Genomic DNA, 26,283 nt, shown 5'->3' on the forward strand with positions numbered 1-26,283 from the left:
TTAATTTGATTTATTTTTTAAAAATCATTTTAAAAATACTTAAGCTTACTGAAGTGTTTACTCATTAAAAAAAATCATTTCCCTTTTTTATATTCTATCTCTTCTTTGCATCTTTTTTGTTATTACTTCAACAAGATAAAAGATTTTGGTGGCCTTTCTGAAAGCAAGCATGTTTCTGCAAGAACTGTGGATGTTTCTATATGTGCCAAGGAAAAATGAAAAGCTAGTGTAGCTGGGATCCGTTACTGCTTTTTGTCCACACTTTACAATGGCATGGGTGATTCCATTTCCGAAAGGGAAGTTGCAATAATATTTTCTTGCAGAAAAAGAGGCCTGTGGCATCTTGAAAACTAACCAATTATTTGTAACAGGAGTTGTAGAGCAAAGAAACTTCAAACAAAAATTCAAGAGAGACAAAAAGATAGGTTATAGTTCATTAGTAAGTCCCAAAGTATCACCAGACATTTGAGTTGAGATGACAGAGCTTTAACACACTACAGTGTAGTCACCATTCCACATTCAGATTTGAGATTTGCTATTTTGACTATTTGCGACTTTGTAATTGCTGCTTAACAAGGTTGACCCCTTCACACACACCTTCAGCCTCCTCCCAGCCAGTCAAAGCCAACACTGTGCCTTTTCTACTTTGCCAGACTTTGCATCCTCCTCATTTCCAAAATTCCTCCATTTTCAGTCTATTAGCAGCCACCAATGCCAAAATCCACCTTCATCCCGCTCCTTCTCCCTCTCTCTGCTAGCCAGTCAAAAGCAACACCATATCTTCCCCACTTTACCAGACTTTAGAGCTTATCACACAAAGAAATAAGCTGGTTTACCTCTTCCACATTCAATTCGGGATCCAGGTTGCCCCCTGCCTCCAGGCAGACCTAAGTTGCCACTAATCTAGCCTCAGTACCACTGCCAGGATGCATCTCAGGTCGAAGCCTCACTCAGCCAGCACTTTTTTGAATTCGGCATTTTCTGACTTCAAAAAATGGCCAGAAGAGGTAAGCTGGGTTATTTCTTTGTGTGATAAGCTCATTTCCTAAATTCTTCCAGATTGATGTTAAAAGTATTAAATGTTTTTATTAAAACTATCTTAACCATATAAATGCTTAATTTCTTGATAAATTAACATTCACAGTAAACATCACTGAAAGTCTGATAAAAGCAGACACAATTAAACCAAGGTGGGGGGTGATTTGTACTTTCTAAGCACACTACCGTTGTCATCCTGTTAGTGACATTCACAAGCATAAGTTGCTTTACACATGCAGAGTGGAATTTTTTGGACAATGTTCAACAGTTATATCCAGAGTTGTGGACAGGAGACCAGTTTGCAGTGCATTAAAATACTCAGAGTAGTGTGGGAATGCTCATTGTCTCTGTGTATTGCCTTTGTGCATTACCCATTAGCATTGCACCATGGGTTGTCTGCCATGCGCATTGACCACTGATCCACATAAATTGTGTTAATATTAGTATTCCGTATACAGTCTTTACAATACACTGAAGTGATGTAGGATCTTGGACTTCATTTGTTAATTAGATATGAGAAAACATGCAGCTTTTCAGGAGCATCAGCAACTACAAAAGCAGATAAGAATTAAATAAAGTGATAACAATCAGATGAAAGAATAACTATTTTTGCTTCTTATGCACAGTCACTGAAATTTATGATGGCCACTTACATTTCACCAAAAAAGAGGATGAAGGAGGATGCATTTTAAAAGACTTGCAGTTTGCCAGAATGGAAAAGACTGGCCAGGTGACCCAGTGTGTCTACAGTGGGCAGATTCAAGATCCCTGACCTCCCTCATTTTAGTTCTTTACTTTAAAGTCAAACTTAGGACATCATCACACCAGCCTTCTATCCCATGGCAATCACATTATGAAAAGAAACAGGAACATATTGCTTTGGAATATATTGTATCATTCCTCTATTCTTTTACTCAACTACACTGCTTTGAGAAAAACTAGGTTGTGATAAGACTTTTCACTGCAGTTCCAGCATTACAACAGTCAGTGCCATGAGGCAGCCTGATTCTCTTCTCTCCCCCTCCCACTTGCTATTCTGAAGCAAGCTAACTCCAAGCCTGTTGGTTTAATTATTTTAACTTTAGCTGTGTTTGTGTAATTACAGCAAAATCTATTAAAATATTTTTGTTTTATCATTTTGCCACAAGTATGCAAACACAGCAAAGATTTTTAAAAAACAACAACCCAACAGGCACAGTGTTAGCTTGCTTTGGAATAGCAAGTAAGAGGGAGGAGGCAAATCAGGCGCCATCCTGCCATGTGACTGTAGTAATACCTGAAGTGAAATGAAAAGGCTTTTCGCATTATACAGTAATAGTTATACTATAATGGCAACATTTAGAAGTATTTTGGGGTTTGCACATCAATGAAAAGGTGTACTACAGTAACAAATAGAATGCAGGGTGGAATGGACATGACATCATTTGATAAGTACCAGCCAAAGATCCTTTTATCCTGTTAAAATGCTGCTTTTTAGCATCATGTGGTAAAATACTTAAAGTAGATGGTGAGTCAAACAGAGGACACCTTCAAATAAAGACTATGTAGTCTAGACTATCTATCTAGATTGTAGAGGGTGGTGCTCATCTCTGTTACTAAGCTGAGGGAGCCAGTGTTGTCAGAGGCGACTCCGTGATCATGTGGCCTGCATGGCTAAATGCTGAGCCCCAGAGAATGCTCTTCCCTTCTCACTGAAATGGCACCTATTTATCTTCTTGTACTTTTACATGCATTCAAACTGCTAGAAGCTGGGACTAGTGATGGGCGCTCACTCCATCACACAGTGCTTGGGTTTCAAACTGCCAATCTGCCAACCTTGCAATCATCAGAGTCAGTGTCTTAACCACTGCAAATAAAGGGCTGGCCTCTTTTTAAAAAAAAGGACACACGACCACCCTGATTAGATATAGGTGTCTTGTTTAGAACAGCAGGGCTACTGTTTCAGGATTACTGTGTAGTGCTTGTTAGACTTAAGGTGGCAATTATTATAAGCCGCATAGCCACAGTGATTCTGGCCTCATTTGCATGATCAGAGACATCAGTGAACTGCTCCTCTGCTCAGAATAGGCACCACCCAATAAGTAGCTACCATGTGACTGATGTGAGAAGACACAGGGCCTGTACAGACAGGCCAAAACAACGCTACTTCGAGCCACTTTGGAGGTATGAAATTTAAATGATGCATGTGTCCTAAGGGGCAGAGGCTGTGCCAAAGCTGTGGTCCAGTCCTTAGGATTGGTGTGTGGTTTTGGTGTGGCTTCTGGTCTCTTAGGACACATGCATCATTTAAACAGCATACCTCCAAAATGACCTGAAGTATCTTTATTTTAGCCTGTCTGTATGGGTGCTCAGATTCTGAACTGGGATCTTCACTAAATTCACTCCAAAGTTCCTTGCTGTCCATGTTAATATCAGAAGGATCTCCTTCCATCTGCATTGCAGATGGGTGTTTTGAGACTGATATAGCAGGAGAGGGTTGCATATAGCAAGGGTGATGTCATGAACTCTCCCACCATGTTGTTCCATTTAACGATTTCTCCCAATTCAGCTTCATCATGTAAAATGGCTTTATGAAAAATTGCCAGATTATCTGAGGATACTTAGTGATGGAATGACTTCCATTGGCTTTAATTTATTTCATCTTTCTGCATCCCATATGCAGCCACTCAGGACACAGACATGGCCTGGCACCAACTGTTGATTGAAACTTTATTTTGATGTTTTACAACAGCTCTGTACAAGGGTGGTTTATGCTTTTATTATTTAAATGCTTAACATCAAGAAATGAATACATATACTGCATATGCTACATAAATCACTCAGCATTTATAAAATTCCATAAGGCATTTGTAGCTAAATTAGTAGGTTTCAGTCCAATCATATGCATGTTTATTTAGAAATATGTCCCTTTAAACTTGTGGACACAGTTTGAAGTGAACATGAATAGAAACGTGCCACATACATAGTATTTGAAGGTAATCTCTTTTTCCTTTAAATGCTTATGCACTGCTTCATCACTGTTTTCCCAAAGAAATTTTGATAATATACAAAAGATGGATCAGATCCTATGTGAAAAATGGTTCCCTTCATGCAACATAATCATCTAGAAAGCTTGTTAAAAATTGAAAGCACACATAATCCCTACCTTTTTCAGTTTCCATTTAGAGAAGGAATGGACAGTTGATACTGTAGTTGAAAATTGGTGTTCTCAACCACTTGGGAAGCACTGAAGGGAAGAAAAACAATGCTTGAAAGGTTCCTGCAAGTTTCTGTTGCTGTTGTTCATGGCCAGCAAACAACGCAACTTTGTCAACCCTGTGCAGTCTTAAAACAATTGGAATACAGTGCAATTCTCCAAGGCAAAGTTGACCATCTAGGTTAACTAAAACTGTTTAATTTTTATAAGCATCTGAATGGTTCAACCTTGAAAAGGGGAGAACAGAGAAGGACATTCCTTGAATGCTAAAGTTGTGCACTGTGAAAACTATGACTACTGGTATTTTCTCCCTTAAATTGCTTCATCCCCACCAAGGCTGTTTCTCTTCTGCCACCCCTTCATTCACTGCTTTTCTCAGATTATTTATTAATTTATTTGCATAGCTTGCTCCCTGAAGTCCTTGGACTCTGTACTTTCCTTTCATGATCTTTTTTCCCTACTCTGATTCCCCAATTCTTTCTCATCCCTGCTATCAGATATTCTGTTTGAGAAGGAGTGCCAGAGAAGGAGCAGCAGGAGAGCAGCAGCCTTGGTGGGGATGAAGCAGATTAGCAGTGATGAGAAGGAGTCAGGGTAGGCAGGCAGGTAGGTAGGTCAAGAAAACACAAACACAGTCTCAATTTCAAAGCTCAAAGAGTCCATTGCTTGGTCTTTCTTAGACCAGAGGACATAGGGGGATTGATAGTGATTTTGCTGTATGCCTTGGTCCTTCTATCAAGCAAGACTAGAAAACAAGCGCCAAAACTCCAGTACCCAATACACTCCTATTTATTACACTCCCATTTCTGTGCTGTCTTGCCCCACTTTCTCAAAAGAATGTGCAAAATGAAACTGTCATGGCCGAAGGCAGACCTACAACTGCAAGATTGTTCATCAGGAAAATTGCTCAGTTCCAAGTAAAATGCATTAGTTTCTTGAAAATGTGTAGTTTTTAAATGTTGCAAAGAGTTTTCCATCTTTTGTGACTAAAAAGATTCTGAATGTTTTAACATTATGGAAACAAATACTGGTGCATTTTCCTCAGCATCTGTTGGGAAGTGGGAAAACCGAGAACTTCCATCCCTACTGCTGGTCAGCAGCAAACAATAAAATTAAGAAAAGCCCACACTTCTATTCACATTATTTTATATAAAGTCCAGATTGGCTTGTAATTTTCTGTTCTATAAATGAGTCACACACATGGTTGTGCTCTATAAGAGTATCACTTTCTGTTGCGAAATGTCCCAGTTTTTTGTGCTGCCAGCACTTGGAGAGAGTGCTTGATGCTTTGTAAATTGCTAGTAATCCTGGTTGTCAATGCAGAAGAAAAACCAAATAAATATCTTAGTTGTTGCTAGATATAGGTAGAAACAGTTCCCTCTTACTCTCTCATACACACATTCACCTTAAAATTTTCTACAAATGTTTTCTACAAATAGCTCTGTATAGTAGGTGAGATTTTAGTGAGCGTGTTCTTTGGCTTCTCTTGCTACTAACCTCTCTTAATACCTTAAGCATTATATAGACCTTTCAGTGGCATACCTTTTGCTGTCCTGCATCCTGCTACAATTCAATAATTCTTCTGTTTCCTTCAGTACTCTTTTAAAACATTGCATCTATCATTATGGTAGCACTTATTGTCATTATATTATAAAAGTATCTCAATCTTGTTATGCAACATTCCAGAAATCTGGATATAGGATATGATGCTGAACTTGATAACACTCATGGGGAAATTCAAGAACAGGTCTCTCTCTCTCTCTCTCTCTCATAGCATATACAGTCCCTCCTAAATATACATCAGAACCCATAAATGAACTGAATCTCAGTCATCAGAAAATGTGAAATAAAGAACAGCTCACCAAGCAATTACAAGTTACATCAACCACAAAGCAGCTGTTTCCCACTCTGGTAGTATGCAAAACCTGCCATAACTAAGAAAAGGTTCAGGCAGAAATCCTATATTTCACTTATCTATACATAAGTCCAGTTGATCTACTGCGGAATAACATTTCTGCTGTGAGACCCTAAAATATTATAAATTCTATTTCTTCATGAATTCAATAAAAAATACAGTGTAAATCCTATGCCATGGAGATTCAGTTTTCATAGGACAAGACTTGTATGGATTTTTTCCCTGGAGACACTGAATTGTATCTTTCAGAAAATTATAAAACAATAGTTATACAGCTTGCCCACCGCCAACTGCGGGCTTGCCATCCACAGTAAGCATCCATGGACAGCAAGCCCCATTACCCCGCATGGCTGTGCATGCATGCATCCACATCCCTTGTAAACCATGGCACCTGTGGTCCTCCATTTTTTTATTTTATTTTTTATTTTTATTTTATTTTATTTGCATCCATAGGAAACTCCAGAATGGAATCCCTGTAGATACTAATGACCAATTATACAGAATACATAACAGAAAATAATTGATATAGAATTTTACTACATTCCAAATAGAGAATGTGCTTCATTTGAGCCAAGTGCAAAAGATCTAGGGTGTAACTAAATGAGAAAACGCCTTTGTCTTCCACAGATTCACTTGCATAAAAGCTACTTTACAGAATCTGAGCCCAATAATTTAAAGGAAAATGCTGCAACAACAACAAAAAAGCAATAGAAGACAAGCAAAATATGCAACAATGGCCAACATTTAACAATCTACAAGGCTAAACAGCCAAACAGCTGTTTGTATATCTTCAGCTAATATTTGTCCATAGGTATCTTTGTTAATGACATGTTGTTCAACAAGGGCTCTTTCACACTGCCCAGTTATAGCACTATGAGTCCACTTTAACTGTGATGGTAGTCTCTTAAGAAATTCTCAGATTTGCAGTTTAGGGAAGGGTGTAGTGGGCCCTCCTCATACACAGGGGATATGTTCCGGACCCTCCCCACATATGGGGAAAAACATGTATGCTCATTTGTTTCAATGGGGTAGCGCTCCCGTGTTCAGCACAATGCGCAAGCCATGGGTGCAAGCATGTGTGTGTGCATGTGCCACTGTTTCCAGAGGCTTAACCTTCCGTGTAAGGGTAAAACCACATATAGTGTGCCCACATATGGCACTGGCACACTGTATTTTGAATTCACAGTCTGTACTGTAATGGTTTGAGTGTTGGACTAGGATTCTGGAGAGCAGAATTTGATTCCCAGCTCAACCTTAAAATCTACTGGGTGACTTTGGGCAGGTTATATGCTGTCAGTCTTAGAGGAAGGCAATTGCAAACCACCTATGAACAAATCTTGCCAAGAAAACCCCATGATAGGTTGCCTTAAGGTTGCCATAAATTGGGAATGACTTGAAGGCACACAACACACACCTTACTGAACAAAATCCTTGCTGTAGTACCTTGCCAAATACAGTATTTGAGTAGTTGAAAGGGTCCTAGGTCCAGACAAAGTACAGTACAGCCCTCTAGATGTTGGAGCAGTACCCATCAGCCCTAGCCAACATTGGCAATGATGAGGCATGCTGGTCGTTGCAGTCCAACATCATCTGGAGGGATGCATTTTGCCCACCTCTGCTGTATACCATGCTTTAAATGAATAAAATCAGTATATAGTGGAACATATAGGAGGTTTGTTTTGCAAAAAATGATCCACAACCAGTGCTTAAGGCATCAAATGCAGGAACATTTAGCCACCATTGAAACCAATCCCTTGAATGAAAACACCCCTGCTTCATAATGCTTAACAATAACCTAACAATAACCAGCTTTCTGTTGTCCAATATTGTAACCTTTTTTGATCTGACAGCTAGCACTAATCATCATTTTGCACCTATATCTTCTTTTAAAATGGTTTTTAATTAAAAACAAATAGTAAATCAGAGAGTAAATCAGAGACTAAAAGTGAAATGAGAAACAGAATGACAGTCCCCATAGGGATGGAAATCCTTGACTATTTTGTCCTAACATGAGAAGATGAATAATTAGGGTGTTTTTCCTCCCCAACACAGCAGAAAATGAGTATTCATGTATAAAATGTTAAAATGTTCCAAAGGTTGTGAAAGAATTACTGTATTCTCCAGAGAAAAAAAATGAGGTTTAAGCAAAAGTAAAATAAATCAACAGCCCTGATTTCTTTTGCAGAAAACAGGTTTTCTTTACTGAAAACTGTGTTTTCTGTACCAGAAGTCCATTTTCTGCAAAGAGAATAAGTGCTGAGAAACACTTAGTGATATTCAAATACTGGGAGAAAATTTTACAAAATTCTCACGGCTCTATTATTCTCCCTGTCAGGAAACCCTTTTTCCCAACCTGGGAATCAATCGTCTTTCTATCCCTAAGTCCTTATTGATCATAGTGACAAAGAAAAGGACACAAAACCTTTTCAATATCCCTTTCTTCAGTATTATATAAATAAAAGTGAAGGGAACAGAGAGAGGTAGCAAACAAATACTACATTATATTGTTAGTGGGTTTACATATACCATCTCTTAATGTACTTCATTTGCCCTTTTACAATTATGAGTGAAGGTTAAATAGCGGATAGTGTTTAGGAGTCATTTTCCAGAGCAAAGAAAAGAATAGAGGGCAGATAAATGACTTCTTACTAAGTACCAGGAGATCCGCACATTTCCCTGTTTTTAGTGCAACTGGAAAATTTGACTTTTTTAATAAATAAATAAATAAATAAAAGCATTGAATCTAAGCGGGATTTCCTTGAATCCAGATATTGCTTGCATTTCTGGGAAATATGACAACCCTGCTTTTTACTGCTAGTCATTAATCTTTTTTGAATGACTAAGGAGATATAATGAGGTACAGTCTGCAAATTAAGTTATGCATTAAAGGATGGGTACCAACTATTGCATGAGCAGACCAACTGGTTTCCATTTTGTCAAGTATTACAAAAGGATGTTGGGCTGGGCTTTGAAAACAGCCAAAGTATTGCTCAGTAATTCGGCACCTTCCTAAATAAAATACATGGAGACATTTCCCACATGCCCCCCTTGTTTTACTTAATGAAATGCACATTTGTTTCTTGTTAGTCTTCCTTCAAACTTTCACTTCTGTTGTGAGCACATCCCTATTTGCCAGCATTCAAAAAGTGCAGTCTTTCTCTATGTAAGGTAAATATATTATGTTGTCTAGGTAGTACATCCATTCATCTTACAATTAGTGTGTGGGATTTGGCTACAAGAAACTTATAAACATGAAATGAACAATGTTCTAGTGACAATTGTATAATCTCTGCTCTTACCTCATTGCACTCATTCTGCAAACTCACCTTCCCATTGGATTTATCCACTTTACAACTATAATTTCCCTCAATAAAAATTGCAAACCACAACACCTGTTGCATTTTGGGTTTGCTAGTTCATAGCTTCCTCTGACCTTCTCCATAGCCATCCCTTATGACTAGACTGCCCCCCCATAGCTACTGAACCTGAAGACTACTGACCTTGAAAGAGACTTTCAGAATTATAGTACAAAGTTTAAGGTGCCCTTGGTGCACCCTTTTTTGCTGAACATATGAAGATGCCCTATAGTTTGGAGGTAGGGAACACAGATTCTGTTCCTGTATAAATTAAGCTTTTGTCACCCTTTCTTTTCTTCTTTTGCTTTAGGGCCCCCTTGGACTGGATGGCAAGCCAGTAAGTAGTGCTCTAAGTTACAAATATATGATATTAGCTTGTATACTATTGTGCAATAGAAAATAAGATGCAATAAAATGTCATTATGCATCTACCATTAGGTAGATTGTACTCTTCTTAATGAAGAGAGATAAGCTTGATTGCAAATATACACAGAAAGTATAGGGGGGTACACAGAAGAAGAGGAAGACCCTAAAACAAGTATAAACAGGACTATAAATTGAAACGCCAATTTGGAGTGGAATTCTGGCTGACTGTTGACAGGGACTGGAAAACCAGAAAGGAGAAATGGAACAATGTGCCTGGAATTGTCAGCAGAAGCACATACCATTTTAATATACTAATATTGGACTCAGTTCTCAAAATATTCTGAGAGAGCTGAAGGAAAGTTGTGTGTAGATTAATGAGCAACATGCTTATTATTTTCTTGTCAATTTCTACAGGGGCTTCCAGGACCCAAGGGGGATAAGGTGAGCTAATTACTCCAAACATTCTCTTAAAAGCTTTTCTGACTTTCTTTTTTAGTAAGAGGATTTTCAATGGTGTAATTTAAATCAATGTCCCTATATTTGCAAATGTAATGGCTAGCACTCTGAGCATAACTGCAGTAATTTCACTCCACCAAGGCACATTAAGCTGATTCTTGATTCAGCCCAGACTCTGAAAATCAACAACACAGTCACTTAACAGCAGAGCAGCCTCAGGACAAAGCAAAGAAATAAGTATATCATGGGATGTTGTGTGTCCAGTTTAGAGTGTGCTAGACTTCCATTGTAGTGGAATCTCTTAGATGAGAGGAACCCCTGGCTAGTACAGTTGACCTTTTTATATACCCACTATACTGATAGTGTAAAGCCTAATTTGATTACTTAAATTCAAAATGTCATTGACTAGGACCCGTGACTTGTGTTGATTCTATCTCAAGAAAACATGTTTGTCTACTTTCCTGGACAGCCGATATGTATATAACAACTTTCTAGATGGCCCTTGCAGTCTCTTCCAACTCTATTATTCTATGATTCTATGATAAATGCATACCTTTTATTTTTCAATGAAAAATCATTCTTGAGTTAAACAGCAAACTTTAAAACTAAAGATTGATGCTGACCTATATATCAAATGTGTGACAAATCTCCAGGATATCAAAGAACTGAGGCCAAAGTCAAGTATCAGTTCATGAAACCTCTTCCTTTTGCTTAGTTGGTGGCACTTTCTACTTTGCGTGGAAGAAATTGATTTATCCAAGTGACACAGCAATAGTAAATACATTTAAAAGAGAAGGAATTATAATTGCTTTTCTCTTTTGTAGGGTGATCAAGGAGACATTGGCCCACGAGTAAGTACCATTAATAATTATGAACCTGTCTGGAATTCACATGAATATTTAGCAACACTGAGTGAAGAATGTACATGTCTTTCTGTGTGAATACAGTGGGAAAAGTGAAAAGGGAAATGTGTGTACATGGATCATAACTGCATCAAAGCCTCTTTACTCAAATTTTAAAGAAAGTATTCAAACTAACATGACAAAATTAGATGAGTAGATTTCCTCAAAGGTGGGTTAGGCTGCAATCCTGTATGCTTTTCTCTGGGAGTAAATGTCACTGAAATCAGTGGAGTTTGTTTCTCAGTAGAAATATATATAATTGCACTGTTAATTCCTTAATTCCCTTCCGCAACTGTAGTCAAACTGTAATCTAAGATTATTCTTTTTCTCTCCCTACACTTCCTCTTCATTCCTTCATTCCTTCCTGTTACATTGTTTCTCTAGAACCTATTTTTTATGAGTTTACAGAGCTTTTCAATGATGTTCACTGATGTTACTGTGTTTTAAAAAGAAGATGACAATGGTGTTAACTCAGATGGAAGTTCAGCACCTTAAATGCTTTGCATGTATATAAAAATCCCAATTTATATTAATTTAAACTGAAGAAATTTTAAGACAGAGAAGAAGCATAAAGCAATGGCAAAATTGATTGTGATCTCATTTAATCTTTTCTTTTCTTGGTATTTAGCCATTGGAGGATTGCTTCATTTAACTATAAAAGAAATGAATGAACTTTTCTTAAAGCAGCATGAACTGGCATATGGACATCCTTACTCTGACTGATTTTCATTGAGTATAATTTTACTGAAGTGGGATTGAGATCAGCAGAGATGCATGTTTCTGCCTTTAGTGAACAAAAAAATACTTTTTATTGTTTCTAGGCAAAACCGATTTTCACTGAGTATAATTTTACTGGAGTGGGATTGAGATCAGTAGACAGAGTTACATGTTTCTGTCTTTAGTGAACAAAAAAGTTATTTTTATTGTTTCTAGGCAAAACATTATCCTTTTTCCCAGCCACCCCTTTCCATAGGGATTCGCAATCAATGTTATTAAGTGTCTTTGTGTGCATATAAATGAAAAACGAGCATTGAGTGATATAACATCCTAGTGTTTTTTGTAAAATGAAATGAAATTGATGAGGTGTTCTGGAAATTACTTTGAAGCATATTGCTTTTAATCCCGAAAGGAGTGAAGTAATAGATCAGAAGTCAGCTGATAAATAGGGCCAGAACCTCTATCTTAACAGGATTGAATTTTAACAACAAAAGGAAAAAATGATTAAAAGCTCATCTGGAAAAATATAAAATAGGCTGGACAGCTTTGGTCAGTGGACTGCAGGCTGCTGGTAGGGTTCTGAGGAACTCAGCTTTTATTTTCAAGTATAAGTATGTTTTGTGGCCTGTATGAACAAAGATGTTTGTTTGAAAATGTGGTGGAGGGGAAAAGCACAAATAGAAGCAGCAGTCTAATCAATTGTTCTTCAAATCATGGACTTTGTTTTTGAAGAATACGATTTAGAAATAGTAATATCCACCGCCATTTATATTTATATATTGTTCAACCTTTCACAGGTAAAGAATGAGGTCTTTCATTTGTTTCAGTGGATGGATCAAGGAGAAGGATCAGGCTGGGTGACCTCAACGCATTGTAGATATTGATAATTAAGGCTGCACTGTAGAAATAAAGCAGTTTGACACCACTTTAACTGCCATGGCTCAATGTTATGCAGTTCTAGGATTTGTATTTTTGTGTGATATTTAGCCTTCTCTGTCAGAGAGGTCTGGTATCACAACCACAAATCCCAGAATTCCATAGCACTGATCCATGACAGTTAAAGAGGTGTCAAAGTGGATTTATTCTGGAGTGCAGATGCAGCCACAGACTCAGAGTTGACACTAAGAGAAAGCTGGAAATTAAACTGCATGCAGACAGCTCTAGGTGATAATAGTAGTGAATGTAACTACATGCTGCAAAGAAAAACAAATACATGGAATGGCCCTATGTGCACTGTACTTCATTTATTCTGTTTAGAAAGCACCACTCCCAGTTTACAGATAAAGAACACTGAGAAATAGTATGAAGTGCCTACCTTAGTATTGGTCAGTGAATACACAGAGTTCTTACACACAAAATAACAATTCAACAATTCTAGACAACCTCTGTGCAAATGCATAGTGCTTTCCCTTTGCTGCTGACTCTCCTGTTCCCACAAACTTATAATCAGAGAACTATATTTTTAATGTATTTAATGTGTTTAAATGTATTTATTTTATACTGTAAGATGCTTTGGGTCCCATATCAGGAGAAAGGTGGGATATTAAATACATACATACATACATACTGCTTACCTCTACACAAAATAAAATCTAAGCTTCTCTATTTGGTATTAAAGCACATTTTTTCTAAGCATGCTACAGCCAGAGTAACATCAGCACTCTGTTCATGTCACACAGAAATCCATTCACCATTTCTCCTCTTCCTTTTGTCAGTTCTTCACCAGAACACCAAAACTAACTCCTCCATGGTCTTTACCAAAGACAAGCGGGTCTTTCCTATTCTTCCTTAACTTAATTTGTTCCAAGATTTCATGGAGGGTTGTTATTTATTATCGAATGTACATACTAGAAATTAGGATTAAAGTATCCCTAAGAATATGCCGTTTCCTCACTACTGAGGTCATCTATATAGTCCAAAAGGCCCATTCCTCCATCATCACCATTCTGGCATCATCCTGTTTGAACTATGCATATCCCAAACTCCAGTTCTGGTGCAAACAGTCTGGATAGCATTCTGCACCAGACCCGGGCTATAACCCTCTTAACATACATTTTAAAAAGTTACCTGTTATTCTGAATCTTTCAGGAAGATCCAAAGCCCTCTGTTCTCATACCACAGCAGTTGTCTGCATGGGTGTCCCACTGAGCCCCCCTGCATGCCCACCATGGGTCATCAATCTGAGGTCAGAATGAGATGCCCAGGTATATAATTGACACTGAGCACCTTGTTGTGACCTTAGAAGTGAGCAATCTGAAATAGTGGTCAATCCACCAATTGGTAAGCTGGATACCCACACAGACAGCCACAGTGATGTGGGAATGGAAGACCAGGTAATGGGGGCAGGTCAGGCAACAGGATATTCTGGACTGTCCCTGGGGTATCCTGACCCATGCAGACAGGGCCTGAATGAATGAAGTGGCCTACCTCTTTTCAGTTTTAGGATTCAGGAAAATATTTTCCCTGAGTAGAGGTACTGATACCAACCAGATTGCCTAGAATGTGGCAGGTCCCAGATTTCCCAGCTACAAGGTAGTCTTCACAGAAGGTAATTCAAAAACATCATCCCCCAGATTAGCATGATTAAAACAAAAAACTGGAAACACCTCATAAAATAGGATTTGGGTGCTTTCATCAGTCCTATGTGATGCTTCACAAAGTACCCGCATAGGAAAACTTGTGGTAGTTTATGGAGAAAGTGTTATCAGTGTAAGATCATGAGATCACACCTGAAAGAATAGAAACAAAAGGAGGTTTAGTGACTGGTGGTACCTGAGCTGTCCCCAAAAGGCAGCCATTGTCACCACATGCTAAACACGAATAGTAGAATCTTGATTATCAAGAAAGTGACTTTTTTTGTGAAGAAAAGCATTGCAAACAGTTCCCAGATGTTGTGAATTATACACAAAACAGACTGTATTTTGACGCTTTCATATTGTGCAACATGTTCATGCCCCAGTTTCTTAAACGTGTTGTACCACTTGAGAAAACAAAGCACTAGTTGCTCAGCAAGATTGTTAACTAAACAGATTATAGTCCTAACAGTTTGATTCTCTCTCTCTATTATTTATCTCCACTCTCTTTCTCTTTCTCTTCATGTTTTTCACACATATACACACATTCATTCATGTCTGGATTTTTAGGACATTTATTTGGCTCTTCTGTCCTCTTGTTTTCTCTTCCAATCCCAAGGACATTCTTTCCTGAAACACCATCTAGCCTGAATTATTTTTACTTCCTCAAACTGGGCAGTATCTTTTCCTTAGCATGAGCAGTAGACTTTATTTCCTAAAGTTGCTTCCTGGCTTACAATGGAAGGATGCATTATTTCAGATTTTAGGCAGTGACAGTAAAGAAGCAGCCTTTCACAGCTGTTAATGCTCCTGAAAGAACCAGTTTTCTAAAGAGATCAGTTTTCAGGAAATGTGTAATCATTTAATTAAAATAGAAATTACATAATTTTCTCTAAGCATGTCACAACCTGGTTGTGCTAGTACTAGAACAGTTGAACTGGTCTGTTTGATAAAACTTCTATTGTGAAAAAAATATTGTGCCAAAATGTGTGTACGTGCGCATGCTCATGTGCTTCCCAGTACAACATTTCAGCTATAAAATTTTCAGTGCAAATTTTCCTTCTTTTTCTTTAAATCCAGAGTAGTGGTGTTTATGTCCAGTAAGTTTTTCTTGCCTATACATGGCAGTCAAAGAAAACCAAAAATGTCTGCGTTCATAAATTATCAAGGGGACACTTATTTTTTATTTACTGTATTTATACCCCACCCGCCCTTTAGCCTCTTGTTTCAACCAAGAATATGTTTTAATGAAGACTGTAAAAACAACCAGGACAAGGGGTCTTAAGATTTTGCTAGAATTGCTTAGTTCTTTTTTGGATCTGAATTCTGGCTGGCATATAAAACATTTGCAGGAAAGTTGAGTTGTTCAGAACTGGAGGAAATTACTTATTGGACTACAGTTCCCAAAATGTAACCCAGAGGTAACTGTCTCAAATTCTGGAAGTTTTGAGAGCAAAGTGTTACTGTTAACTTACAGAGAGCTTTGGCAAATGTCAGAATGCATCTTGTTGCTGACTGTATAGAAATCATGTCTCTACATACATTCAAAGAAAAGTTAGAACTGACAATAAATATGTAATGTATAATGTCTTTTGACAGGTATTCATTTAAGTATATTTAATGAAAGTGTTGGAAACAGGAAAATTATGCAGCATGGTTATAACATCAAATAAAAATATTATTGTTGCCTATATTTAAAATCAGATTGAAATGAATGTAACTGATATTTACTAGGAAACAAAATATTTCTGTATGGAAAAACCCTGTTGAGATGGAACTTCAAACCATTTGTAACCCCAAACCATGTATTTCCAAAAAGTCAGCAATATGTTGGGCATCGATTGCTAATGCAATGCCTCCACCCAGCAAACTAGACTAATGCTGATTTTGACATCACCATAACAGTGTTGATCTGAAATTCAAATTCTTGAGTTTCAAGAACCAAATGAAATTCAAGGCACAGTTTGGAAAGCTATCGGGTTCTGGGTCCTCTGCTGTCAGAGTAGATAGAACTGAGATGTGGAAAGAGGTTAAATTTGACATGCTTATGCATCCAACTTCATTACTTAATTCATGGCAAGTTGTTTTCCAAGTGTGTTTATCCTGGTAGAGCTAGTCATATGAGTTGTTGTCCAATTGACGTATAGATAGACAGGCCTTAGAGAGAGGTTGATAGATTTATAGAAAGGTTGGTTGGTAGATAAAATAGTGTTGCCTTTCTGCTAGCAGTTATATCGGGGGGGAAATTGTAGAATTGGGATTTTAATATGCCCTTACATCACCATGTTCTGTTTTGAACCATTTGAACACTAAACTAAAGCAGTCTACATTCAAGCCAATTAAACTTGCCTCCAGACAAGGGAGGGAATGAGTTTGTAAGAAAATATAATCTGTGTTGCATATACCACAAACTGCTTGTCACTTTATAGATATCCTCATCCAAATCCATGTAAGCAATTAGCAATTCTTCCTTGGCAGTACATAAAATTATTTCATCTTTATATCAAAAGAAGGCATCAGTGCTTTGGGTGCCAAATTCTATGTTTCTGGTTCATATTCTATATCCAGTTTGCTTAGTCTTGGGAGATTATCACATGGGGGGAAAGGAGGAAGGAAAAGGCAAAATGCCAGGATGATCACACAGAAGATTTTTAGATGATGTCACGCTCAATCGAAACTTCTCCCAGGAATTACCAGCAATGCTCAAGCAACAAACCATTCACCGGGAATTCCCGGGAATGGCTTCTCAATAGCAGTGTGAGAAAACTAATCATTTTTCATTCACCCTATTGGAAAATCAATGTGGGATTTTTAAAATTTAAATGGGCTGCAGGAAGCAACCCGGCATCTTTAAACTTTAAAGGGACTGTTCACTTTCATTTTTAAATGCCTCTGTTGTTGCAATGTTACAATTTGTTACAATGTCCCTTTTAGTTAACAGTCTTTCCTCTTATATATTTTCTTTCACGGCCTTGATTTTTCCCCCTTCCCTTCCATTTGGCTGGAGGGGAAATAAAGGTGGGGGGGGGGGATGAAAGTGGAGCCACAGGGCCAGTTGGCAAGAATTATGGGAATTGTACTCCCAAAGTCTATGGAGCACCAGCAGATGTAAAAGGCTCCTCTAGTAAGTGTTGTGGTGGTAGTGATAATATTGACTACTCCAGTAGTTAATGGCAAGTCAGTATCACCATCTATGTATTCAGTAGTTTCAATATTATATTAAAGTACATTTAAGAACATTTATTTGCTAATGAATGGGGGAGAATTTTGTTTGTTAAGTATGGAGCCCTGGTGTTGTAGTGGTTAAACGTCTGTACTGCAGCCACTCACTCACAAACCACAAGGTTGTGAGTTCAGTCCCAGCCAGGGGCTCAGGGTCAACTCAACCTGGCATCCTTCTGAGGTTGCTAAAATGAGTACCCAGCTTGTTGGGGGCAATTGGCTTAGACATTGTAAACAGTTTAGGGAGTGCTTAAGTGCACTGATAAGCAGTATAGAAATGTACTTGCTATTGCTATTGCTATTACAACAAAAGAAAAAGACAGTTTTTGTGAAACTGATTTTTGAGACGCAGCACGTTTACAACACGTTTAGCACATTTAAAAAGGAACTGTAGTAAACAAGCAACCCAGAATCTTTAAACTTCAAAGGGACTACAGGAAACAACCCTGGTTTAAAGGGACTGCGGGAGGCAAGGACGCATGAGCAAAATGAACAATGCCAATGTACTAATGATTCAGTCACAGGTATATGTGAAAGCAATCGCACGAAAGCGAGAGTTTGTGAAACTATTGAGTGCTGTATTGCTACTGTTGCTTTTTGATTTAATTACCTCAATTATTGCTGAATAGGCCCTGTGTGATAATCTCATTGGGCTGAAACACTTACAGTAACTCCAGGCCATGCAGTCATGTATGTGTCTAGTGAGTCATACTGCATTCAGTGGTGCTACCTCTAAAGGGATATAGGATTGCAACCAAGCAGTGCATATACTGGGGGGAGGGACCCTTAACTTTTGATATGGGTAATACATACAAATTAGAGTTGCTTTCATCTCCTTCATTTTCCTTTTATTTTGAGAGGGAGAGGAGCATTACGGAAAGCTTTCATGGCCATATACAGAAATCATTTCCTGTCTAATACATCAAGCAGATGTATTAGGTTCCCTTGGCTGTCATACATTAGGCTTATTCGAAAGGGTAGGGTGGCATATTTGCCAAGCTGATATTTTTCTATATTTAAGCCACTTACAAGTATGTACAGTAACTCAGGTTACACTTTATTTTAGAGTTTAACATACTTGGATGTAAATGGGATTTATTGCAGTTGACAGCCTGTGAACAGTTTTAGAATTTAGCTCTGAGTTCAGATACAAATATCATGCAGTACAATTCTGTACATATTTACTCCAGTGAAGGCCTGACTAAGTTTCATGAAGCTTAGGGGCTGTACAAACAGCTTCTTCAGCTGGATTGGGGCCACATGCCACAGCCCTGATCCAGCCTGTCCAAGGTACAAAAAGTAGCTGCAAAAAGTAGCTCCTTTTTGTGCCCTGGAAAAAACACCATAGCCATGTTGCTGCAACTTGGCGACGCTCCTTCGGTGCTGTGTCGTATGGATGCAGGGCCAGATGGAGCAGTGCATAGCGTCATGGTGCCCTGAGGGTGGAGTTGGGGTGTGCGTCATGTGGGCACAATGCCCCAACTCCACCCTAAGGCCAGCCTTAATGGCCGGTCTGAACAGGGCTTTAGTTCCTAAGAAGTATGTTTAGGATTTTATGTTGCTGCCTTGAATCCCATTTTAGGAGAAAGATAGGATATAATTCAATAAATAAATATATCTTCAAGTAGTTAAACATTCCCTTTCACATTTTTAATATGATATAAGTGTTACACTGAGCTCCATGGAGCTTTGTTTCATAATTGTGCATGTATTGTTTATAAACATACTGTATATGCTTAGGAATGTACTTAGTCAGAGGAAAGCATAGGTGGTTTTCCAACTCACTCTTCCCTTAGGTCCTAGGTTTTGAAACCCCTTAGAGTCAGATATTGAGAAAATAGCCAGCTTTGTGCAGAGATGGCCTCTAGCATGACATGATAGACATGTTAAAATATTTGAAGGGATGTCATATTGAGGAGGGAGCAGGCCTGTTTTCTGCTGCTCCAGAGACCAGGATACAGGGCAATGGATGCAAACTACAGGAAAAGAGATTCCACCTTAACATTAGAGAGAACTTCTTTATGATAATAGCTGTTCAACAGTGGAACATGTTGCCTTGGAGTGTAGTGGAGACTCCTTTGGAGGTTTTTTAAGAGAGGTTGGATGTCCATTTGTCAGAAGTTCTTTGATGGTGTATTCCTGCATGGCAGAGAGTTGAACTGGATTACTCTTCTCATCTCTTCCAGCTCTTTGATTCTATGACTGTATGACTTTATTAGGAGCTGCACACTGTGAGCCTCTCTCCTCCTCTGGCAAAGGGAGGGAGAAACATGTACAGAAGATGGCAGTTCCATTTGTCACCCCCATTTCTTCTCCTGGTGCAACAAGTTTGCGGACATCTCAGTCCGCAAGTGGCAAAAGTGTCATTGTACAAGTGGTTTGAAACCATAAAATTCTGATGATTTCCAGAGAGCTAATATTTGATACTAGATTTACTAAACTTGCTAGAAAAGTATGAAAATTGATTGTATCAATATCTACTGGAAATGGAGAACATTTAAATGTGCCCATATATAGCTATGGTAACTCAGTATTTAAAAGCTTACATATTGTTTGGATTGTGCCTCAACAGAGGTGTGTTAGTTGCTAATGAACAAATATTACAGAATCCTAATTGCTGAAGTAAAGTCATTCATGTCACCCCTTGATAAAGTTGTATGAAATATCTTAAAACTGTAATCTATGAAGTAGTGATTTTATTTTTGTAGTGCTGAAGTTTTGGCTATGTTGAATCTGTGAAAAACTTTCTGATGACACTTGTCTTGAAAGCAATTATTTCTGTTTTTTGATTGTTGATTATTATTTCATCATGTGATACCAACTGTTCTATACTGGAATCCCTCTTTTACATAATGCTGACTGAATATTTACCATTTTGCCATCTTCATAACATTTGTCTTGACCTCTTTGTCTTTCCTGCCACACATTGACTAGATGGCTTTTCCTCGCCTCAGTCATGGATTTCTCTCTGACCAGCATATTTTTAGCCGACGTATCCTTAAGGTAGAATTGCTTTTAATCCTCTGGCTTGCTGTGTTTTCTTGTGACGTTATTTATTTTTTCCTTTTTAATTTCCTGATTTAAGAACTGATAATTTCTCTCACTTCTCTTTTACTCTTCTGTTCTTTTACAATCTAAGAGAGTTTTAAATCAAAAACAACTGAAGTGCCATGACAGCCAAAATCAGAATTATTTCCCATTTTAACAACACTATAAAGCATCCACAGAGAATTATCAATCCACACAATGATTTGAAATTAGAATCACAAGTAGCAGGCTTTCCTGTAAATAAAGTGTTAAGTCTAATTTGCCACTGACACCTATTGCATCTTGTCAACAATGACAATTCTGCCTGAAATTTATAACAGAAAAAATAGGTTAATGTGTTTCTTTAGGTCCAACATGTCTACATACTTTGAAACAGTGGACTCTTCAATTAGTATTCACAAAGAGCAAATAGGCTAAGAAAGTAGATTGTAAATGGTGACTCACATGATCATATACATTAATCCCACTGCATGGAATTCTGACAGATCATGGTGAGAGTCACTATTTGTAGTCAGCAGCGGGGGATTCCCAACACAGACTTGCTATCTTAGCCACTGTGTATAAGAACTATGTTCTAGTATTTCCTCCTAAGTGTTTTAAAGTATCTCTCCTAGTCTTTTTCTTCAGTGTTTAAAGCTCTGTGAGTGAGAAATCTAAACCACTTTCTTTTCTTCCTTCCTTCCTTCCTTCCTTCCTTTTTTTTTATTTTATTGTTGTGTGTCTTCAAGTCATTTCTGACTTAGGGCAACTCTAAGTCAAATCTATCATGCAGTTTTCTTGGAAAGATTTGTTCAGAGGGAACTAGTCATTGCTTTCCTCTGAGGCTGAGAGAATGTCACTTGTCCAAGGTTACTTAGTGGGCTTCCATGGTTGAGCAGGGATTTGAATCCTGGTCTTCAGAGTCTCAGGGCCTGTACAGACAGGCCGGAATAAAGTTGCTTCAGGTCACTTTGGAGGTACACTGTTAAATGACACAGGCATTTTAATGGACTAGAAGCTGCGTCAAAGCTGTGCTCCAGCCCTTAGGACCGGAGTGTGGCTTTGGCATGGCTTCTGGCCTCTTAGGACACATCCATAATTTAAACAGCATACCTTCAAAGTGACCTGAAGCAGCTTTATTTTGGCCTGTCTGTACGGGCTCTTAGTTCAACAATCAAACCATATGGCACAATGGTTCTCTTTACAAATTTACTCTTTCTTGATTCACTGTGCCTTCATGGCTGAGTAAGGACTTGAACCTTGGTCTCCAGAGTACTAGTCCAACACTCAAACCATTACACCACACTGGTTCACTTTACAACTTTCTGAATTCACTGTCCCTTTATGAAAAATTTATCCAGGCTATTTACCAAAATTGGTTGAATTTTTAACTTTCTGAATTGTATTTCTAATTTGTGATTTTAGCTTAGCCATTCACCATAACCTCATGTTAATATCATAATTTCATGACTCATGTTTTTGCACTCAGATAAACTTGTAAGTTGATAACTTCTACATGTCATGTTCTGAATTTCATACATGGTACATAATATTGAGAGAATCACTGCACACAAGACTTTCACCCTACAGAATGCTCCTGAGCCTTTGTGGAATTTTTTTTTGTCTAAGAGTTAAAAGCATAACAAATTGTCAGTAATCTGTTTTTTATGGTAATAGCTTTAGTGTACCTGTTTCATGAATATCCTAAGTGGAATATCCATGAAATAACAGATTTTAAAAAATATATCTACTACAAAATCTAATAGGGTTTAAATCATTTATTGTTATTTTATACTTACTGCCTTTAATCAGTAAGGAAATTTTCCAAGCTGGAACTTTTCAGATATGTCATATGGCTTTCAGAGTTAGGGTTCTGATTTGTAGCTGGATGACATTAGAGACAAGTCCGTCACTGTAGACATCTTGCCCAGATGTTATAAAGAATTTTCTAATCCACACATTTTGAAGGGGTCTTTGGATGGATTTCCATGTTTAAGGAGTCTAGATTCTATACTAGCTCATAATCTAGGCTACGGTAGGTGACAATCATGGCCATCCAAATGATACATCTTGGAGGCCTGGTTTCAATTCTTTGCCAAGGACAGGATAAAGCAAACTATTTCCCCTGCTCTCTGCTCTGCAAACAAGAAGTAATAATAACTTGTATTAGATTTTTGATACATCAGATTCAGAGAAAATTCTCTCTGTGTGTTTGTGATAAGGACTCCTCAGCACTTTGTACATGAAACAAATTTAGATATAGCATCATCTTACAGATATACAAAGTGCTAAGGAGTCCTTGGTAACACTAAGTTGTAAGCTGTTTTAGAAGCTTCTCTAAATTTCAAACATAGCTTGCCGTTTAAAGACTAGAGGCTGCTATTTAAAAGGGGGGAAATGAAGGACTCCACGGGGGACATACCATTAGTTACATAAGGGCTTGGATTGTGGCCACATGACTGGTACATCCATTATGTGTTCAGTGTGTTTATTATACATCCATCTTTGTACCAGTTTTTGCTGACAGTAAACATACAAGTGTCATGAGCATGGTGTGTGATGTATGCTGGCATTAAAATTTTGTGTGTACACTTGCTGTGACATCCAAACCCTTTCTCCTTTAAATTTTCTCCTTACATTTTCTACCAATGTTATATTAATAGTTTGTAAAAGTCTCAATCAGCCACTGACTGTGTTATCCTAGTAAACCATTAAATAGATATGGCCTAAGGCTTTAGATTTTGACTCTGGATGTTATGAGACTGCATTTTCCACCAGCCCTAACCAACATAAGCAATAGTAGGGGTTACAATCTAATATCATCTAAAGTGCTTCAAATTGCTGCACCCTGGTGGAAAAACACATAATACAGAAGTCTTGTTTCAAGCTAGCAGATCAGGATTCACTAAGTACCTTAATGGGGGACTCCCAGGAAACACTGGTGTCCCTGAAAGGAAAACAAAATATTAATATTATACATGCATATCTAGATCTTCTGGATGCTGCAACATGCTGGGGTATCTATGTAAAAATGAACTAAGATACTACCTGAGACTATGCATTTTAGGATATTTTTGAAATTTGCTTCCTTGAATACACTGAAAAAAAGCATCCAGTTTTGCAATGGTTGGGTTTGACCTTTGTTTCTTTAATATATGAGCTCAAGACTACATGCTATTAAATCTCTTGAAGAGAAACTTCTCTAAAATCTAAATATTTATATGTGATTGTAAAGTTGGTCCTAAAACCATGATTTAGATCCATTATTTCTTAACAGTAGTGTTATGGAATCAGAATCTATTTTACGTAGTCCATGTCAAAGTAACCTATTTCTCACTGGAAGAGGCAAGACCTTTCAACTAATCTATGGCTGCTTCCTAAAACAAGGTAGCAGTAAAATCTAATGTTCACAAACAGAAAACAACAGAATACTTTCCTTCTGTAGGATAAATACACACAAAATGGGAATTGAGGAAATAAAAGGGGAATCACTATTATCTAATGCTAGATATTGTAGGTTTAGAATAGTGAAATAACACCTAGGCTAAATTTATTTAGTATCAGTAAGTTCTTGTGGCACAGAAAGACTGGTCAGCTTGCACTGTTTTGGAATTTTATTGTTGTAACTCAAAACATAACCAATTCCTTTACCTTGTTTCCTGCCACCTTTCTCACCTTCAGATCTTGTCCATCCATTAGTGATTAATTTTCTTTTCCCATTGTAATTATTTTCTTTAAATTTCTTGTAGGGAGATCCTGGTAAAGATGGTGCTGCAGGCCCACCAGGTCCTCCTGGACAGCCGGGTACAAGAGGGCCACCTGGAGATACAGGCAAAGATGGCCCAAGTGGTCCCCCAGGCCTCCCTGTAAGGCATAGTGAATAGCAAAGATAGACTTCTGTAAATTAAAATGCATGTTATGGGGGAAAGGGGATAACCTCCTCATGATGCATGCATCTCTAATTTGACATTTATTGTATGAAGGCAGTAATAGAAGAAAAGTTAAGAATGGGGGGAAAAACCCTTATTTATCAGTATCTTGATACCAAGGGCACGACTCACCATCAGATTGGTAGTGTCTTAAAGCATTAATTCAACACTTTATGGGCGCTTGCTTTAAGATGGTATCTTCTGCTCTGTGGTGAATTTGCTCTGAAATGGTCCACTCCCTGTCACTGTAGTTTCTAGCCATAGAGCAGGCTTCAATTTTCATCAAGATTTAAGTTCTCCTTGCTGCAAGACGCAATCACCAGAGGCAACCTAAAACCTTTCCTGCTTAGTAAGGGGTGTGTGTGTGCATGTGCGTGCATGTATTTTCACAACTGGATTTTAGTTAGTAGCCATTCTTACTGTGCTTTTGGAATAAATTGTTAGAATTCAGTTGATGAATTGGTGAATTTGAACAATGGGAGATAACACAGTAATTATTTACCAAGCACTCAGGTGAGATACAGTTTAGTGTTCAATATAACTATCTGGTTGTTCTAAATATATAGATGCATACTGTCATTATATGTGTCTCCGTTAAGTTAATGGGTAAGACTAATTGAAATCACTCTCCAGGTCGATAGGCTACTCTTGTTACAAAAAAAATTGTTTAAAAAATTAATGCCTTAAGCTTTTCTCCTTCACTGTTGTGTTTTTAAGTAAGCTTTTGAAAAAGTGACTTTAAGAAGATTTTCATTGAATAATTTCAGCTGAGTAATTTAAATTTGATTTTATTTAGGGAGAGAAGGGAGAGACTGGAGAAGCTGGCATCATGGTAAGTATACAATCTGTGATGATAAAACCATCCCAAATGAATTGATTTTTACATATTAAGTATGGAATGCTTGTCTAATCTAGCTCAGATGTGTGGGCCTTTTCTTCTTTTCTGTGTCCAGTTTGCCTGTAATAACTTTAAACAATTGCTTTTTTTTTACTCAAGTTTTCTTCCTAATCACTATCTCTTTTTGGTATTACATCCTTTTTTGGTATTAGTCTGGAAATGAACTGATCTTTTACAGTTGTCCAAGTATTTGTGCAGACCTGGGAGACACTCCTCCTTTGTGAGTGGAAGAGCAGCAGTCTAATGGATTCTCAAAAGATAAAACAGAGCCATTTCTGTTCCACTTCTGTGCCTCATGGAATCACCTGCACATATCACACCTAGACCACTATGGTGTCTTGTATATCATAGGCATATTTCCTGTCTCACAAGTCAGCTTGTGCCCTCTGTTTAATCAGTTGATGGGGTCATATGCTTCCACGCTTGATGGAACAGCATAGGGAGTTCTGTTAACTGTGAACCTCAATATTTTCTGCCCTCCTGAAGCCTATTGACAGAGTTCGGTTGTATTTGGCACTCCTTACCCTGAGTTTTGTCCTGTTCCAGCTGAGGTTCCAGTTGGGATTCCTAGTTAACTTCACAAAACCCAATGTTGTCATTTCACTCATATCCTATGCCAGAGTTTTGAAGTGCCTATAATGGCTTATAAAACTGATGGCTAGTACAGATGGACAAAGACCTCCATATA

The 26,283-nt window shown here is 37.9% G+C and overlaps 1 protein-coding gene across 19 annotated transcripts in view; it reads left to right on the forward strand.

Moving 5' to 3' along the window:
• The window catches only part of LOC121921570 (collagen alpha-1(XXIII) chain-like), a 445,373-nt gene that overhangs the window by 366,065 nt on the left and 53,025 nt on the right, over positions 1-26,283 (forward strand). For all 19 annotated transcript variants that reach the window (XM_042449818.1, XM_042449815.1, XM_042449821.1 and 16 more), the window contains 5 exons: positions 9,816-9,842; positions 10,286-10,312; positions 11,152-11,178; positions 24,518-24,634; positions 25,494-25,529. In XM_042449818.1, coding sequence (XP_042305752.1) covers positions 9,816-9,842; positions 10,286-10,312; positions 11,152-11,178; positions 24,518-24,634; positions 25,494-25,529 — 234 coding nt within the window. The remainder of the gene's footprint in view (positions 1-9,815; positions 9,843-10,285; positions 10,313-11,151; positions 11,179-24,517; positions 24,635-25,493; positions 25,530-26,283) is intronic.

This window comes from Sceloporus undulatus, chromosome 2 (genome assembly GCF_019175285.1).
Source record: "Sceloporus undulatus isolate JIND9_A2432 ecotype Alabama chromosome 2, SceUnd_v1.1, whole genome shotgun sequence".
In the NCBI taxonomy this organism is placed as follows: domain Eukaryota; kingdom Metazoa; phylum Chordata; class Lepidosauria; order Squamata; family Phrynosomatidae; genus Sceloporus; species Sceloporus undulatus.